Source organism: Populus alba, chromosome 17 (assembly GCF_005239225.2).
Source record: "Populus alba chromosome 17, ASM523922v2, whole genome shotgun sequence".
Lineage (NCBI taxonomy): Eukaryota > Viridiplantae > Streptophyta > Magnoliopsida > Malpighiales > Salicaceae > Populus > Populus alba.
This window is the reverse complement of record NC_133300.1, coordinates 6,037,468-6,051,523: the sequence shown is the minus strand read 5'-3', so window position 1 is coordinate 6,051,523 and position 14,056 is coordinate 6,037,468. Positions and strand designations below refer to the sequence as shown.

The 14,056-nt window shown below is 35.2% G+C and overlaps 2 protein-coding genes across 2 annotated transcripts; one reads left to right on the top strand and one right to left on the bottom strand.

Annotated features, from left to right (window-relative positions):
• Window positions 1-10,850: 10,850 nt before the first annotated feature.
• On the bottom strand, window positions 10,851-11,653 carry LOC118062614 (agamous-like MADS-box protein AGL62). Its single transcript, XM_035076446.2, has one exon. The coding sequence runs from the start codon at window positions 11,595-11,597 to the stop codon at window positions 10,983-10,985; it is 615 nt and encodes a 204-aa protein (XP_034932337.1). The 5' UTR covers window positions 11,598-11,653; the 3' UTR covers window positions 10,851-10,982.
• Window positions 11,654-12,536: 883 nt separating this feature from the next.
• Window positions 12,537-13,408, top strand: LOC118062609 (antimicrobial ginkbilobin-2-like protein). The gene has a single exon (XM_035076442.2). The coding sequence runs from the start codon at window positions 12,563-12,565 to the stop codon at window positions 13,289-13,291; it is 729 nt and encodes a 242-aa protein (XP_034932333.1). The 5' UTR covers window positions 12,537-12,562; the 3' UTR covers window positions 13,292-13,408.
• Window positions 13,409-14,056: the final 648 nt, after the last annotated feature.

Sequence of the window (14,056 nt, the reverse complement as noted above, 5' to 3'; positions counted from 1 at the left end):
TTATCGGTTCTAACCGACCTTGCTTGAAATGAGAAAAGGCCATCTTTGATATCCTTTCACTTTCTAAAAATTATATCCTTTGCAGTCCCATTTTGAGCCTGGTAAAATACTTTCTTTAAAAAAGAAACCCTGACTAGGATCACACCCCACACTGGGGGCAAATGTGAAATATTTTGGAGACACGGATAAAATCAATGGATCAAAGAAAAGCTTAGAACAAAAGTCCAATGTTTGAGAAAGGGCTAGAAGAAGAAAATCCATAGATTGAGGGCCATCCAAGAAAAACTTTGAGGAAATGGAAGAAAATGCCTACCAATTCTAAGAGAGGCAAGACAACTTTCAAATGAGAAAAGACAATAAATGCCAAAAGTCAACACTAGAAAAATCGATGCTTCATATCTGTTGGTGTGTCTCGGATAGAGCCTCTAATGTTTTCAAAATTAGATTAGTTATTCATCAAAGAAAAAGTTGGATTACGACCTATGTTAAGAGAATTCTAATATCTGAAGATTAACAAGGTTATATGTCACTTTCTCTACAATGACGACAAGAGAAAGAGAATCGATGAATAATCAATGTTGATCCTAAGTCGTTGAAACCCTCAAATACCTTTGAGCCTTTGAAATTCTTTTCTTTCATAGCCATGAACCATAGCCTGCATTACGTGCTTTTAAAAGCCCTTTTTAATCAAGTAAGCAATTTGAATCGATGAATGACGCTCTCAAAACTTGAAGAGTTTTTCCATAAGGGTCGTGACTTCATGAATTAAGCTACTGGTTATTATGCATGCTGATAAAATAAATGCTAAGAAAAGAAACAACCTTTCTTGATAAAGCTGAGCATCTTGTTTTTGAAATCTATAAAAATGCCACCTCATCACAGACCATCAAAAGATATACCCAAAATCAGAGTTTAAAGTGGACACAAAGAACCATGAAAAAGTCATTTTTAAATCTTACAACGGTTCATTTCTGTTTTCAAGATACAAGACAATCAAAGGACTGCATTGAATAGTGTGTTGGGTCTTTGACCAAAGAAGTTTGAATTTAAAAAAAAAAAAAAATAATAAATTTCAAAAATAGACATCTCTCTGATTTCATTTCAACATTTAGACTTGAATAAGACATGATCGTTGAAATGTGAGATTTGATTCTAGAACAAGAAAGATTTTCAAACAAGAACATCATTTGAGTTTGCAAAATCCTCGACAAAAATGACATCAACATTTCTCGACACTCCTTGAAATGTTGACCACCTGGGGGCAATACAGTGGACCCTTGGAAGAAAAGCAAACAACATTCTAATGAGCTGGGGGCAAAGAAAGAATCAGATGATGAGTCGTCAAAGTTCATCAAAGTTATGTTTGACATCTGACAATGACAAAGAAAAACCTTTTTGAGTATAAACCGATGAACGAACCTTCAGATCATATTGGGGGTAATGTTGTTCAAAGACAATCCATGATCTAGTGCACTTCAGCAGCAATTGATGAGCAACGCTGCACTTAAAGGATATTTTCATATCTTCAGCTTGGGTTACCCTGTAAAACATGGCTATGACTCCTGACAGATGTTATCGGGAGGAATCCATAGAGAAATACATCGCGCTTACAATGATGAGCTGTTTACTGCAAAGCATGAGATCCATGTCTGGATGACTTGGCAGTTCCATGAAGGTTGGTGACCGCATATACTTGAATGGTGTTTCAACTGGAGGCAAGTTCATGATTGATTAACAATCTTGATGGGGTGGTTGCATGATGCACACAATCAACTAGAGGATAATTCTCAGAAGAAGCCAGGAGAGAAAATCCTTCATGATAAATCAAGCAGTACCACACTTGGGGGCAGGGTCAAGCTTGATGAACGATGCGAGCAGTAATTGTCAAAGACAACCCGGGATGGGCACTGCATTTACAGCTGAGTGGATGGCTAGCACATGAATGAGTCAATACATCGAAAGAACAAGGAAAGTTGTGGAATGCAAACAAAGGCACCCTATGACGATGAAGCATCAAAGAGGGGGGGGACCTATATTTCAAATCAGGTAAGGATGCATGCATATCATCTAACCTAAAAAAAAAAAAAAAAATCCATTTGCACATATTTTTGAATTGTTACAGGAAAATCCTTAATGAGGTCCAGCAAGATGGTGAAAAAAGAAAGAAGCATTGTGGTGATGATAATAAAGAATCGGTTTTGATCATGGAATAAAAGGACGATGGGATAAACCCTACCATTAGAAAAATCCCAAAGAAATGAAAAGATCAACCTTGCAATCGGGAAGCCTCGAGTTTTCAACCCTTGCAGTCAGGAAACACCGAGTTTTCAAATCCTATGATCGGGACTTATCAGGAAGCACCAAGTTTTCCAGCCCTTCTTCTGTCATCCCCTCAGGACTTCGCCAGGTAAGTCCTATTTTTCACACTTGTCATATCACATTCTTTCTATCTGGGTAGGTCGCCCATCACAACGAGACCACTTCATCATATTTTTTCCATCTGGGTAGGTCACCCATTACAATAAGACCGCACTTCACATTCTTTCTATCTGGGTAGGTCGCCCATCACAACGAGACCACTTCATCACATTTTTTCCATCTGGGTAGGTCACCCATTACAATGAGACCACACTTCATATTTTTTCCATCTTGGGTAGGTCACCCATCACAATGAGACCATCATCTTTTCTGGGTAGGTCACCCAAAGAATGAGACCATTCTCCATTTTTTTTTACCTGGGTAGGTCACCCATAAGAATGAGGCCATTCCTCCCCCTGGGTAGGTCACCCAAAGAATGAGACCACTCTTCCTTTTTCCACTTGGGTAGGTCACCCATCACAATGAGACCACCATTTCCCCTGGGTAGGTCACCCAAAGAATGAGACCATTCTCCATTTTTTTTTTACCTGGGTAGGTCACCCATAAGAATGAGGCCATTCCTTCCCCTGGGTAGGTCACCCAAAGAATGAGACCACTCTTTCCCCTTTCCACTTGGGTAGGTCACCCATCACAATGAGACCACCATTTTTTCTGGGTAGGTCACCCATTAGAATGAGACCATTCTCCATTTTTTTTTTACCTGGGTAGGTCACCCATAAGAATGAGACCATTCTTCCCCCTGGGTAGGTCACCCAAAGAATGAGACCACTCTTCCTCCTTTCCATTGGGGTTCGTCACCCATACAATGAGACCATCATTTTTCTGGGGTTCGTCACCCATACAATGAGACCATTTTTCACACATTCTTTTGTTTTGGTTAAATGAGGTCGCCAGATGGGATCTCGGGTAGCTTTGGTTAAAGGGAATCGCCAGATGGGATTTCAGGTTAACCGAGTTACACAATATTTTTGTTCCAGTTGAATGAGGTCGCCAGATGGGATCTCATGTAGCTTTGGTTAAAGAGAATCTCCATATGGGATTTCAGGTTGACCGAGTTACACACATTCTTTGGTTTTGTTTAAAGGAGGTCGCCAGATGGGATCTCAGGATAATAAAAAAAAAAAGGAAGATTGCTGATGAAGTGGATATTGAGCAAATAGAAAGACAAGTTTTTCTTTACAAAGCTTACTATGCAAAACATCGAGGATTTTTGCTTCGTAAGCATTGTAAAGAGGGGGCATCTGTTGCTACCCAATTTTTGACCCATGTTTTTTATATATTTTAAAAAAAATCCAAAAATAGAGAAAAACAAAGAAAATCCAAAAAATATGTTTTTTAATATATTTTCGTCATTTTAGCATTTTCAACGTCGTCTAAAAAGAATTTAATTTCTCAAAAGATTTTCAAACGCGTTCGACTTTTCACGCGTCGTTTTTAAAATCATTGATTTTCCTCATCGAGTCGACGTTGATATTGCTCGTTTTCAAAAAATACAAAAAAACAAGAAAAATCAAATTTTACAAAAAAAAAAGAGAAAATTAAAGGACCAATTTTGAGGCCGAAACAATATTTTTGCCTAAGGGAATTTTGAATTTTGATAGGAGGGGCAACCTAAGAATTTTTTTCTCTTCACCCAAAACTAGCCGTTGCCCTGACCCAAGACCATTATTTAATCCCTCTCTTTCGGCTAAAATGATGAACTCAGCCCCCACCCATGGTCTTCTTTTCCTTGTTTCCCGCCGACATGGTGGCCCTCCTCATAATGAAAAAAACCCCTATTTCTTCTCATCCCCAGTTGGGCAAAGGGCAGGGGATTGAAGCCATTTTTTCGGGTCCCGGCAGTAATGGGCAGGCCACAGTCCCCAGTCCCTTTGGGATTTTCTTCTTCTCCCCTGCACCCGAAGGAGAGAGGGTGATTTTTCCATTTTTTTTTCTTCTTTTAGCCGGAGACCCATGCACTGTCTCCTCTCCCTCTTATCAACACAGAGCCGTACTCTCACTGAAGACCCACCAGAACCACAAAAGCCAGCAGCTCCATCTTCTCCCCATTTTCCAACACTGTAGCCGGGTCCCCCTTCCATTTTCGATTTTCAGCTCTTCATTCTCCCCACTCTCGGCTGATTCCACCATCTTCCCCTCTTCCCCGTTTAATTTTTTTTTACCCCAAACCAGCCGGATTTCAGCCTCCTTCCCAGCCGAAACCAAAAAAAAAGACCCTTAGCATTTGATTTTTCCACACGGGCTAAACAGCCCCCCCAAAAGCCCCCCAGAATTATTTTTTCTTCCTTCAGTCGCTCTCCCCTGGCCGGCTCTCTTCCTCCCGTTCCCCCAGCCAATCGCTGATTTGCTCTCCTCCATTCGGCCCCCAGCAGCAGCGCCGTCCTTCTCCTCTCCCTCAATCGGTTGCCAGCCTTTTCATCGGCACCACAACAGCACCTTCGATCCCACCCCTTGGGCATACGATATGCTACCTGAATTAGAGAAGAAGAAGACGCCGAAAGAACCGATCTGCAGAGAATCAGATCAAAGAGAAGCAGATCTGTAACGGAAAGAAAAAAAAATTAAAACGAACTGCTGTTTGTGAGTTTTTGCTCTTGTTGCAGGTGGCGGTGACCTTCACCGCCGGCGAGGAAAGGAAGAGGAGAAGGAGCCGTTCCAGCCCCTCTGTTTTTTTAGGTTTTCCATCGGCGGCGCGTGAACCAACGTGCCGCCAGTGGTGGTGGCGCGTGGGAAGACGCGCCGCCACTGTCCCATCACTGTTCCGGGTCCCAGAAGTCCTTCCCTGCAACTTTTTGGAGTTTTAGGGACTATTGTGTAAATGTTGAATTAATTAATGTAATTTTTATTTATTTGTTTTAATTTTGAATTTTTATTTGTATTTGTATTTATATTGTGATGTAAAAGAAAAAAAAATAATAAAAAGAGATGTGTGCTTGTTTGTATTTTTATTTATGTTGTTAAATTGTAAAAATAAAAGGACAAAAAGAATTAATTGTTAATTTAAATATGGTTAAATATCTTAAGGACAAATAAAATCAAGTTGTATTTCCCACGAAAATGTAAGAATAAGTTTTTACATATATTCGGGGATTCAATAACTGATTTATTCAAGCCTTAGAATTTAATTAATATTTTAAATTTTCTTAAATATGGTTAAATATCTCAAGGACAAATAAAATCAAGTTGTATTTTCCACGAAACTGTAAGAACAAGTTTTTACATATATTCGGGGATTTAATAACTGATTTATTCAAGTCTTAGAATTTAATTAATATTTTAAATTTTCAAATCACATCAGAACACGAAGCAGCTTACCTCAGGTAGGGTGTGTTAGGGGTGCTAATACCTTCCCTAACCACAACCAGTCCCTTACCCGCGATCTCTGACAAGACCAGTACATCAGGTTTCCTAGTAGCCCTCAATAAATTACTAGGTGGCGACTCCCACGAACAAATTCAAAGCAAAACCCAACAAACGAATAAAAATCGCCAGCTGATGCCGCGCGCCGGATGGATTTTTTGGGGTGCGACAATCCTTATATCTATTCCATTAGTGTAGACAATTAGAGCAATAACCAATTTTTATTCCAAGTAAGACATCCAAATAACCTGCAAATTGTAAGTTAAATAAATATCAAACAACAATAATTCGTTGCAATTAATTATTTTATTTAACAAATAGTTAAAAGAAACCTAGATAGCATGTTGCTTTTTCAACTCGCCCGATAAAATGATAGCACTTGTGCTGAATTATTTTCAAAAACTTATCTAGCACACTACTAAGCATTAAAAACATGTAAAATTTAATTGTATTTTTAAAGTTTTAAGAACACAATATAAATGTATTAACATTGCATTATATGCATCCTAGTGGGAGATGAAGTGTAACCCTTATAGTTTGGACTATCATATTTGACAATCTCGGTATCTGGGGCTTGCCCATATGGAAATGTTTCCATGGCTATAACTATTATTAAATAAAAACATTTTGTTAATTTTGTTGTGCATGAAAACATCCTTTGACTTGTTTAACCCCTTTCATAAATGCAAGATATAAAAATTTGTACAAGGATGCCAATACAATAAATCCCTAGCAACATGTGGGGATAACATCAAAATTTTCGATCCATAATAATTAACAAATTAGTATACTTGAAAACAAATTAAAGTCATCATAATAATTAACGCAATCATATACCACTTAAGCAAGGTTCGATCCAAAAAATAGGTTTGTATCTCTTATAGCAACTTTAGGAGGTCTCAACTGATGATGACTTTAAAATTTCTCCAATAAGGTCTCGAAAATGGGCAATTTAGTTAGCCATAACTAAAACATAATTGTACAAAATCTGACCTTCTTTTTGTGTATTCATACACAACTGATAATCCTTTCAATGTTTTTATATAGTAGGGGGTAGTTTTCAATAGTGGAAACAACCCTAGACATTTAGCAACCCATCTCCTAGTATGACTATCCTGTTGTTTCTTATGATCAACCACCCCTTTTATTTCTTGATTTGAGTAGGATTGCTATGTAAAGGTTTTTTTGTGGGTTTGTTGGGTCTGTTAGCGAAGGTAAATGCCAGCGAACATCGTTGCCACCATTTATGTCACCAATCATATTGTAACAAGTCTTGAAGATATTTATAGTAGGCTCGAGTTCAACGAGCTAAAATAATTTATTAAAGGCAGAAAAAATGATCCATCTATTGGGATACAGGTGGCCTAATCCCAATCAATAATATCAAAAAACTTCTCTCATGAACATTATTATTTTATCTTGATTATGGGGGTGTTACACCCCAAGACTTTGTACATTCAGTATGCAAAGATTTGAAGGGTTGTCACTATTTAATGAGACTTTTTACCTTCCTCGGGTGACGGATCATCCCAAATATAATTGTTGGGATTATTCATATGAAAGTCTACCAAAATTTAAATTGTTACTATCTAAGTCTTGAACCATTACTATCTTAGGGTTATTCTCTTACATATCTCACATTTGATGTAACACTCTTAAAGTTATGTAATCAAAGTAATAGCTATTATATTAATCTAATTTCCTACAAAAAATTCGGTAGAGTTTTTTTTGTTTTTTGATGTTATCAAGTTATCAACTAGACTTCCTTTAATTATAATGCTCAATCTTCCATTTCGATTCAACCATCCTGGATCATATCCCATCTCATCATACAATATTTCACATAGCAATACTTCATTGTGCTTTCTCAACCTTATATTATCAACAAATAAAACATAGCAATTATATTCTCTTATAATAAAACATTAACTAAGTTCATGCAAATAAAAACTCAAAGGATTCATATTGAACTAATTATTACTTTAACATGTAGCCATCTTTTAAACATGCATAATTATGATTACTAAACTTCTTTTCAAATAGTTTAGTAATATTAGTTCCTTACTTATACTTTCTAAAGGTGTAAATATCAAAAGCAATTATCTTTGGGATAAATTTATTAAAATCTACATATAATACAAATTACAAATAAAAGCAAAATATATTACATAAAAAAACAGATTTAAACACAAAAGCTCATGTGTAACGCTCTACATCACCTCGTGAAATACCTTTATATATAACATTAATAAGAAATAAGGAAGATAGCACATTAAAAATGATAAAACTATTATGTTGACAATTCTTCAAAATATATCAAATTATCTTTCATCACTAACTTACTACATATCAACATCAATAACCCATTCATAATTTATCAATCCTATATTTATAAGATCTCGGCAACCAACACTCATTGCTTAAATTTCAATTTGGTAATTCAACAATTTACCTTAAATCCGGCTAACTCTTTTTGATAGTCAACAAATATCCGGTAGTTACATATGAATTACTCGTTAGATTGACTATTAAATGAGAATAGATGGATATTGAGTAATTTGTATGGAATTACCGGTTTGATTGGCTATTAAAAAAAAATAGCCGGATGTTAGGTAATTTACATGGAATTACCAGTTTGATTAGCTATTAAAAGAGAATAGCAATTCTATACGAATTACCCAACATTCTTATTATAATACAAACAAGTTTCCTCTTCTACTTTTTCCATATCAATATGTCATTAAACAACTCATAACTAATAATGAAACTTTGAATTTTAAAAGAAAGTGATGAATCATCTACCTTCTACTCGTGATGACCCAACTCTTCTTATTTGATAACCAGCTCGAGACATAACTCCTGAATCAATCAAATATCATTATATTATTAGTCCATCAATATTTTTCTTATGTGCCAAAACACAAAGTACATAATTTTTTTTAATTCGTTCTGATAAAAATTCATTCTCAAACATAACATTATCATTTCACATATAATCACATATTTAAAACAAGTTACTTGTTTTCTTGCTTTATGTTCATAATTCTTCCATCAAATAATCCTTCTATTCTTTATGCCTTCTCATCATATTATTTATTTTATCTAAACATATGTAAGAACTATATTCAAACACAATTCAAACATCTCATCTTAATGCTTTCTTTTTAACTAGTTCAAATTCTCTTTTAAATTAAATTGACTTATTTCCTCAACTTTAATGTTATTTCTTCATTTAGTCTTTCTTACATATTTCAAATATCATGATTAAATATAGTTTCCTAAACATTAACATCAAAACTCATTCCTCCACTTTTTCTTCATTTGACCGAATGTCATCTTCCTTTTCCTCCCCCAAATGTTTCTTTATTTACTTATTATTTCAACTAGTTTTCATGTTATTCCACTTCAACTTCATTATTTTTCCTTCCTCTCCTAATTTTCTCAAATTCTCATAAGAACCCTAAGTTCAAGAATCAAGAATTTAAGGGAAATTGAAGTAATATTCCATGAAATTACTTCCTAACTTAATCAAGTAAGCTTAATGACATCTAAATCAAACATTAAATCCAAACTTTTCATGCTTACCAATTGATTTTCTTCCAATTTCTCTTCTCTCCCAAGGATAGTCAAATTCCCTATCTCAATTCCTCTTTCCTTCACTTAATTTTTTATTAGATCAGTGTTTTATAAGTTGAATTTTGTAAGTTTACAAGATTATTCTCACTTCTCTTATTTTTTCCTTGGTTTTTATTTGTTCCCTTACTTCTCTCTCTCTCTCTCTCTTTCTCTCTCTCTCTCTCACCTTTTATTTTCTTTCTTTTCCCATTTTGCTTTTGCCTAGTCGACATCATATAAAAGAAAGGAAGAGCTGATGATTTGTTTTATTTTTTAATGGTAAATAATCATTTTACCCTAAATAAATCCTTTTGCTTCTATTTGAAGGTCCTTATTTTTTTGTTAGCACTACAGAGCTCTGTTCATCTTAAAATTTTAACCAGATTTTATTCAATACATTTAAGGTCTCTAAAAAAATGTCAGCTCAATCTGATGGTCGGATTGAAAATTACACCCAATAACGTTAAATTGATCAAATTGTGATTTTTTTTTTTATCAAAATTTTGAATTTCTCTAAATATTATGAAATTTTAATCCAAGCTAAGATATCATATTAGAAGGCTCTATGTGAATTTTTAGAATTTTTTGATAACCCGATCGAGAGTTAAGAATTTATTTTTACATAAAACTAGTTAATTTATGATTTTTCACCTGAAGGGTTTACATGAGAGACTACTAATGGATCCATATTTTAGCACCTTATGAAAATTTAATTTTGAGTCCAAATCCTTGTTTAAAATGTCCAAAAAAGATGATAACCTATTAATGGGTATGAAAAACTTGCATTCATATCCAACATTTCTAGATTTGATAAAATTATAGACGTGAATAAGATGAATTTAGCTTAGTTCTAGACCTAACACCCTTGAATTTAACATTAAACATGACTACGATCAATGGGTAATTGTGTGAGATCAAATTTTTACAAGAGAGGTGAGGCATCTAAAGTTTTTCTCCAACTCAAATAATAAGGACGAATCCAAGAATTGGATGGAAGGGCACTCATTTCAACTTCCACCAATAGAATTACTCACTTCGCAATATAGTTATTAAAATTGATTTAAAGGTCAACTCGTCTTATAAAATTGAGTCATATTTTAAATAAATTAACCAAGTTGATTTAATTTTTTAAAAAAATTTAAAATGATATTATTTAAAAAAATAATTAAAAAATTCAAATAGATTTTGATTGAATTATATGTTAACCCAAATTTTTATGAGCGAACACAAATCAATTTTTTTTTTATATAAAATCTAATCTTGACTAGATCTTAAGTTAACTTATAAAATATAACTATTTTTTATAATTCACCCCATTAGCAAATGCTTTGCTTTCACAATCCAACAATGGAAAATACTTAAGTTTTTTGGAAATCAAATGTACTGGAAATTTTAGAAAGGAATACGAAAACCTTTCATCCTCAGTCTAAAACTTTCCCCGTGTGATTTTAAAAAGTCTTTCCCCGAGGGAGTATCGAACTCTCACTAATTAATTAAGCACATTTCATCTCATACGGCATAATGCTATGGTCTTTAAAAAAACTAGATTAAATAAAACAAGAGTTCAAGCTGCTAAATTTGGGTTCAATTGTAAGAAATCAACCGGATCTTTTGTTGCTACAAATTCTTTAAAATAGAACATTTTCAAGACTAAAACCATTAACTCCAAGATCAAGATGTTGACTCATATTTTGATTACCAAAATGATCGCTAGCCATGGTTAACTCATTTGCCCTAGCAGCCACATTCTTCTTCAACTCTTCCATGGCCCTCACATACTCCTCAAGCTCCTCCAACCCCATATCGTCAATAGGTTCATCCCACCAGAACCTTCCATTAACATCGTTTTCACACACCTTATTCCACTGTTCAGCCATTGCCACCTGCTTCTTCTCCTCCTCCAACTCTTTCAATGCCTCCTCGTACTCTTTGTTCCATTGTTGAACTTGAGGGTCATTATTACTCACGGCCCCTAGTTCCCTAGCAGTAGAACTGTCACTGAGGTAATGATCAAGTACCATGTCGAGATCGGGGTGACCAAACGCAAAGACCTTTTTCCCCGGAGAGAAGGCAAGAATGGCCACTTGTGCTCCACAGAGAAGGCTTAGCTCGCTTGCTTTCTTGACGAGACCCCCACGACGCTTTGAGAACGTCACCTGTAGATTGCTCTTCTCTTCTATCTGCTTGATCTCTATTTTTTGACGGCCTTGGGTTTGCTTTTTGCGTTTATTTAACATCACCATGTTGATGAAGGAGAGAAAGATACGAGGGGAAAGAGAAGAAGAAGGGAGATTCTATATATTTGTGAAGGTTCTATTGTATACATAGTGGTGAAATATGAGCTATATATAATTGTAAGTTGGACAAAATTACAACCAGTAGTTGCGTACACAGGCTCAGTTGTTTCCATTATTGCAAGAATAAAAGAATTGGGCAGAATTACAGTTAATCAGCACCATTAAAATAGCTAGAGGTTCAGTTATTTCCATAGATACATGAGAATAAAATATTTTCAAGATTTTTGTAGAAGAAAGTGGTGAATAATTGACTCTGATTTAGGAGAAAATAAAGGAGGTATATATTTGCTGGTACGTAAGATATTGAATAAGGAGTGCCGTATTTTCTTCCTCTATTCATCAAATTTAGAACGATTTATACTCCTTTAACACACCAAAATTTAAGATCATTTATGTCTTAACAATTAAGACAAACCACCTTCCCTCCCTCATGATATATAGGGATGGTCAAACTATCTATACACACGTGTTTTTATTAAAAAAACATATTGCTCTCGCGAGAGTAATCAATGGGCCTACGAACAATGTAAGGAGACGACTCAATCATGAATCGATGTGTGCCGAAAGGAAGATTCATTAGACTTCTACGTACCCATGTTAAATGAATAATAAATGGAGTAAATCAGTATTTAATTAGTTCATAAGTTAATTAGTCCTTTTAGCTCTAAAAATTACAATTGGTTTTGTTTGTAGTAGGTAAAATTGAAGATTTAGACTAATAAAGGAGGGTATTTGAATAATAAAAACAAATAAATTAATAAAAAAAAGTTCAAATAGAAAGATTTTTTAACTTAACTAATATTAAAACAAATGAATTGGTCGACCCGTTACCCACCTCAGTCAATGCCGCTTTTGTATTATATATTGCAGTATTATCCTAAGTTTAAACCCATCATTCTCTCCTTGCAACCATGTCTTTCTCCAACTTTGCCTCCTCTCTATGTCTAATAACCTTTTCTCTCCTTCTCCACAGTGTTTTTGGAGCAGGCCCAAATTTCCATTTCTGTTCATCTCCGGAGAACTTCACTGCCAATGGCCCTTATGAATCCAACCTGAACAAGCTCACTAGTTACCTCTACTATAAAGCCCCTCCTACAGGTTTTGGTAAGGGTTCAAGAGGCCACACCCCGGACCAAACATACGGGCTTGCTCTTTGTAGAGGCGATGTCTCAACCTCAGATTGCAAAACCTGTGTTGTTGAGGCGAGCAGTGAGATTCGAAAGCGCTGCCCATACAACAAAGCAGCTATCATTTGGTATGATAACTGCCTTTTGAAGTACTCAAACAATGGGTTCTTTGGCCAAATTGATACTGGAAACAAGTTCTACATGTGGAACGTGCACGTTGTGAGTGAGCCAGCTCCATTCAATAAGAAGACCAAAGAGCTTTTGAGCCAGCTTGCCAATAAAGCTCAAGCAACCCCCAAGTTGTTTGCAACAGGAGAGAGGGAACTAGGAAAATCAACGAAGCTTTATGGTCTGGTTCAGTGCACTGGGGATCTTTCTAGTGCTGTTTGTAAGAAATGCCTTGATGGTATAATTGGTGAACTCCCGAGCTGCTGTGACGGGAAACAAGGTGGCAGGGTTGTTAGTGGGAGTTGCAATTTCATATATGAAATATACCCTTTTGTCAATGCTTAGCTACTTGTCGAATATTGTCGAGGGCTGAATCAGACTATAGTATCGGTCTGTCACCCTTGCCATATATGTATGTACTTCATGTTTTAGTCACTTTCATGTATTTTTGAATAAAGTTCTGTGTGGTTTTAAGATCTTCATGAGTTTCTTCCATTAATTGATGCTTGATCATGATATCTGTGGTCTTCGTCTCCTTAATTTCTTAATTAGAGATCTAAAATAATAAATAGAAGAAAAGGTTCATTTTTATTCATTCTCGAGGGAATGATTTGGATATTTGTCCGATTCAGTGAAATTATTTCGTTGGCTAATGTTTTTTTTTTTACTTATTATAATCGAGTGAATATATTGATAAAGCTAGTGCTAGACTGCTAGTAAGTTGACGGCAGACTTCAGACACAGCTAGCCTCACATTTACAACTAGGGTGGAGCAGGCAAAAACATCATTGACGACACACAAAGATACAAATGATTAATCTTAGAGCCAAAATCTCGTTCATTTCCTAAGACTAATCTGAATGCCAAATTTGACACTGTGCATGTAAGTATCACTTACTATTCAAGATTGCAATGCCAATGGATGCAAAGTTTCAACCTTTGTCTTATTAAAAGAAAATTTACCATTCCAAACGGAAACATGGACAAATTTTGTGAAGATTTTTACCAATTAAATTTGTTCATCGCTAATTTTTTTAGTAAACACTGACGAAAATATATTGTAATTTGTGGTGATTTTAATTTCAAATATTAAAATTTTATTTGTCATTT